This window comes from Amphimedon queenslandica, unplaced genomic scaffold, assembly GCF_000090795.2.
Source record: "Amphimedon queenslandica unplaced genomic scaffold, v1.1 AMPQUscaffold_12804, whole genome shotgun sequence".
NCBI classification, from domain to species: domain Eukaryota; kingdom Metazoa; phylum Porifera; class Demospongiae; order Haplosclerida; family Niphatidae; genus Amphimedon; species Amphimedon queenslandica.
The window spans coordinates 35594-41099 of record NW_003546960.1 but is presented as its reverse complement, the minus strand read 5'-3'; the positions used below and the strand labels follow the sequence as shown (position 1 = coordinate 41099).

Genomic DNA, 5506 nt, shown 5'->3' with positions numbered 1-5506 from the left:
GGTACATGTGGGGGACTAGTAGATACATTCTACATTCTACATGTACTTGTACTATGGTTGCTCTGTTTTTTTTCATGAATTTTTAATTAAAAATTAAACTACATGGGTTAGGCTTACACATGCAGATGTGCCTATAGCTTGGACATGTCTTCATTTATTACCAAATATTTAAAAAGCGTTGCTAGGCAGAAGAGGCCTATAGAAGTTAAAGTACAGATTGTACTGATGAGTGATGACACTCTCAAAGAGATATAAAACCATTTCAATTAAATTGAAACCTCACATTTCAGTAATATGCATACAATTTCTTAATTTTTTCATGGTAGTAATTATGCTTTGAAGTGGTTCACATCTACTTTGTGAATGGCTTAAACAGAAATGCTACAGGATAGATACATGTAGATTCTTTTAACTCTGTCTAGTGTATCTACATATCGGTTCCTACATGTTTATTTACCGTACAGAAGGAAATTTTGGAGGGACTAATTTTTTTTGCAAATTGCTAAATTTTTGTGATTGGCAAATTTTAATTTGGTGAATTTGTGGCCATGTGCCATTGAGTATGTGAATAATGGCTCAAAATGGCAGATTTTTATTTTGGCGAATGTCTATTAAAATGCCAAATTTGCCAAATTTAACTACCTCCTAAATTTCCTTCTATACGATATCTCACATTATGATAAAATCTGAGCTTCTTTGGCACATATTATGCTGAGTGCCTTTTTCTTGTGGCTATTTCAAAGTCAGTGAACATAGCAAGGCAAGCCAAGAGTTTTCCAGCTGCAACATCACATAGAGATTCTTTAAATCTGGAAGGCTAAGCCCCTTAATGTTTTATTTTATTTCTAGTTATTTTTATTGGTTACCTGTGTAATTTTTTTACATTGTGAAAATTTATTTGCTGCCTGAAGCGAAATATTAAGACAGCATTAATTGTATTATCATAATTGATGTTAATTTTTAGCTCCTTGAGACTTGTTTTAGTGCATGATAAAGATTAAGACTATCATAAAGTACTTTTTTTGTGCATGAAGGAAAGAGCAACTGGTGCCAATCTACCCTTGTTAGGTGCCTTGTCCTAATGGTAATATTTTAATTGATTGATTAATAAGAATTAGTGACAAAGCCTCCGGAAACCTCTCAAGAGGAGGGAGGAGGTTTGGAATTTCGCAAGGGCCACTCCCTGTGTACCTGCAACCAAACCTGACACCTCATATGGCATCTGGGAATGCCCACCTGCTCAGGATGGCAAGAGGGAAGGGGACCAGCATGCTAACACCAACGGCAAGGTATTGCCCTGTGCCCCCACCCCAGCCACGGAACACTCATGCCCTCGAGCCCTTCATCCCAGGACCAGAATCCCGATGAGGATCGGGAACCTGATGTGGCCCAGGAACCCAGTGGTTATGCCCTCCCCATGGGAATGGGATCCCAATATGGGGATGGGCCACATGGAGTCTCCACACCCCTGGAGGGGAGTGTGGGCAAGAGGACATGGCGTCACCCTGGGATCAGAATCCCACCCCGGGCAAGGACCACACAGAGTAGTCTCCGACCTGGAGGGAGCGCAGGTAACAGACACGAGCCTCAGGATGGTTACAGGCAGACCAAACATTGATGGGGGAGTGAGTGATGGGGACCAACACTGCCAGAGATGCCAAAAGCATCTCACTCCCCAAACAATGTAAGGTAGATAGGGGAATGGAAAACGAGACAGACGAAGGGTCCCACATAAGGTAAGGAATAGCAATAGAAAACCAAAATGAAACTGACATATACACACAAAGAGGCAAAATACAGACAATAATAACACACGCAAAACAAAAGGGGGACACAAATATTAGCAAGAAAGGAGAGTCTGTGACACTCGAACCAAGGTGCTCCGTGGAGTCCGTATATATCGAGTAAAAGCAGAGGACTTCCATCGACCCAGAGTTTGAATTAATGAATCCTCGATCCCACAGGCAGCAGCTGTGGTGGCTGCCCCAATTCGGAAGCTGTGCCCATTGAAACGACTAACATCCAACCCTGTCAAAGCCAAAGCCTCACGCACAGCGCCAACAAGCCTTCTCCGTGAGAGTGGACTGCCATCCTTGAACTGGAACAAGGGGCCTGACTGAGAACCTCTAATGGCCAGATAAGACAACAACGACTTAACTGGACAAATCGGGCCATCCACTCGACCCAAATAAATTCGAACTCCAGCCCCAAAAACATCAGTTTTACTTTGACGAAGGAGGAGCGAGATATAAGTGGGAGAAGAGTGAGAATCGACAGAGACATCACCAAATGAGAGCATAGAATCTGTGAAAGCCCCCCGCGAGGGGCAAGTAAACTCCCCAGAACGAAGAAAGCCAAAGAAACCCACACAGCAGGCGGCCCAAAAGAGTACAGCATCAAATGTGACAGGCTGACGAGACCAAGCTTGGAACAAGAGCCTGAGGATTTCAGGAGTAATAGGGAGACGTTGGCGACGCGAACGGCTTGGGACAGACCTGCGGATGCCTCTGAGCACATAGTCCAACCGAGGTAGGGAGGACACAGCAAGATCTGGAAAACCCTGGATAACCTGCGCAAACCTAACCCCACTGAGGTAAACACGAATTGATCCGTAAGACAAACCCCGACTTGCCAGGTCGGATACAAAAAGAGAAAGGAGAGATTCAGAAACAGGAAAGGGGGAACAAACACCAAAACGATGACAGAATGACAGATAACAACTAACAGCGGTCCGGTAAGACCGGATAGTGCCTGGAGAGAGGGCTGTCAACAAGTAGCTTTGAACTGCCTGATCCAAGGCTGAGAGCCCCAATCCGGACGCTGCCACAGCAGTAGGTCGAGTACCTCTTGGGACACCACCGAAGGAGAACCCTGTGGGACAAGGGAAAGAAACAGTGACATATTATCACGTGAGAGCGCATCTGCTGCTACATTGGCCACCCCGGGTAAATGGTGAGCACTGTAAGAAAACTGGAACCTAGCAGCATAAAAATACAGGCAGCGGAGAAGATGCAAGAGAACTGGGTCCTTGGCTGAGCGTCTCTGAATGACTGACACCACAGCAGCATTATCGCAGTGGAACAAGACATTACAGCGGTGCCATGAGCGGCCCCATGTTGCTGCTGCTAAGACAATCGGAGCCATCTCCTTGACAGCAATACTCAGATCGGCCCAAGAGTCTGGCCAAGACACCTGCAACCACCTGCCATTGGCCGAGACAGCACCACACCCAAAACTCCCAGATGCATCGGAATGCACATGCATCACTGGGCTATTGCCAGGCAGAACAAAAGCAGCCCCATGCCAAGACTGCAGAAAACAGTCCCACCAGGCAAGGTCCGCTTTAGCCACCACATCCAGGTGGATAAAATAATGCCGAACATGAACCTTAGCCAAGAGAGAGAAAAGGTGACGAAGGAAGATCCTGCCAGGCCGCACCACAACTGCTGCATGGGAGAGATGCCCAAGGAGGGACTCGAGCTCAGAGCGGCGGCAAGACCTCTTACCCAGCCAGCGAGAAACCATAGCCCTAACTCGATTGACCTTCTCCTGAGGCAACCTCAACTCCATCCTTTCTGAGTCAATTACAATACCCAGAAAGGTCACTGATGTACTAGGACCTTCAAGCTTAGGGAGTGAAACTGGGATACCCAGGTCAGCCAACAGCCCCAGGGCCAAGCGAAGGGCACTACTAGCTTCCCCTGAACCAGGGGCCCCAAAAAACATGAAGTCATCCAGGTAGTGCATTATATGATGGACCCCATGGTGATATAGAATCCAAGCCAACGCATCGGCAAAAGCGGTAAAGATCTTAGGAGCCGAACAAAGCCCGAATGGAAGACAGTGATCAATGAACACTCGTCCCTCCCAACATATCCCCAAGAACTGCCTATCCCCGGGGTGGATTGGCAGGATACGATAAACGTTCTTGAGGTCCAGCTTGACCATCTGGGTCGAACGGCCTAAAGCTAACACAAAGTCCACAGCATCATCTACCGAGGGAAAGCTCAAAGAGCAAAAGTCTGAAAGGATAGCATCATTGACACTGCTCACCCTAGGAAAGGACAGGTCCACCATCATCCTCCAGGCCAAACCATCATGACCCTTAGGGACCAAGCCCACAGGGCTAGTATGCAAGCTAGCAGAGCAAGGCCAAGGGCCACAAATCCGACCCACTGCCTGCTCTGCTGAAATATGATCCCCAACCACTGAAGGCATGTTACGACAAGAGGGGTGATTCCTAGAGGAAGAACGGACAGAAACATCACCCGACAGACCAATCAGGAAACCAGCCCTGACTCCAGTAATAATGTAAGCAGCCAAACGCTGGTCAGGATACGATGACAGAAGAGAAGTTAAGAGAGACACATTAATGGGGAAACTACCGGAAGAGGAGGGATCACTGATGGGAGCAAGTGATAACATGCTTCCGATGAGAGACCCTCCATGTCCTTTTGATAAATATAGCGGCCTCCCACCAAACCCATCAAGGCCAAAGTACGAGTACGGAGATCCAGGCCTACAAGAAAGACCTGGTATCAAAAACAAACATTACACAAACCATCAGAAAATATAAGACTAAGGCTAACAAACCCACAAAACTCGCTCACCTCCCCTCACACAAGGAGGCAAGGCAAAACACCCCCAACATTAAAGTGTAACAACAATGGATAAATGCAATAAGTGATAACAACTCAGTATAAGAACCAAAAGTTAACGGAAACAGTATCAAAGTCATAAGTCAATGGGCTGAATGTGGGCCTGGGGGAGGAGGAGGAGGAGGAGGTTGGCCTCTCTTAGATGTCCGAAACCTGGAGTCTGGTGGGGTATCTTTAGAGTCCCTTGCCGGATGCAAGGAGCTCCCACAAGTAGCACAGGCATGCTTCTGCCAGCATTGACCCAGTGGAAAGGCACAACGCCCTTCATTCCAAGTCAGACAAATGACAGTAGGTCTTGGGGGCCTGCCCTGCTGAGAGGTCTGGAGGGCCGCCATGGCACACTCGTGAGCCAAATGGTCACAGCCCTGACACACCCTGCAGAAGGTGCCACCACTTGTACACTGGCTCAACACAGTCGATGCCACCAAACTGGAGTGCAGTGTGCCCCTTGACAAGGAAGAATCTAGAGCCGCCTGCTGCCGAAACAAACGGCCGTAGTCCAACCAACCCCGCCCCCCCCGGTGCGAAGTGCCTCCCTCACCAAAAGTCGACCATAAACCAAAAGATCCCTAGTAAACTGATCGTCAATGAGCACAGCCAAATAAGTTAGGAAGCAATAAATCCATGAGGGGAGGGAGGTCACCTCTCGGAGGCGAGGACGAGACGATGGGGGCAGAACCATTGGAAAATAGCCAGCTGCCGACTCAAAATGCTGCGACACAGCAACATTGTCGCGCAATAACTCCCGCATATCAACAAACGGGCTACTCCGGATCCTCTGCACCAGCCTTGCTGGAATTGGCTCTGCTGAAATGGAGAGAGAGAGACTTGAGCCAGCTGGTTCCTGG

At 47.9% G+C, this 5506-nt stretch overlaps 1 protein-coding gene across 1 annotated transcript; it reads right to left on the bottom strand.

Moving 5' to 3' along the window:
* Positions 1-1840: 1840 nt before the first annotated feature.
* Positions 1841-4993, bottom strand: LOC105314544 (uncharacterized). The gene is made up of 3 exons (XM_011408786.1): positions 4812-4993; positions 2910-4519; positions 1841-2871 (listed from the first exon to the last, which is right to left on the bottom strand). The coding sequence occupies exons 1-3, from the start codon at positions 4991-4993 to the stop codon at positions 1841-1843; spliced, it is 2823 nt and encodes a 940-aa protein (XP_011407088.1).
* Between the last annotated feature and the right edge of the window lie 513 nt (positions 4994-5506).

Excerpts from the sequence above, each read along its gene's own strand:
- LOC105314544 (XM_011408786.1), bottom strand. The coding sequence starts at position 4,993 with ATGGCGGCCCTCCAGACCTCTCAGCAGGGCAGGCCCCCAAGACCTACT. Across the intron at positions 4,520-4,811 it reads GATACCCCACCAGACTCCAG|GCCTGGATCTCCGTACTCGT; the intron begins GTTTCGGACATC and ends TCTTTCTTGTAG. Across the intron at positions 2,872-2,909 it reads AGCAGCAGATGCGCTCTCAC|GGTTCTCCTTCGGTGGTGTC; the intron begins GTGATAATATGT and ends CTTGTCCCACAG.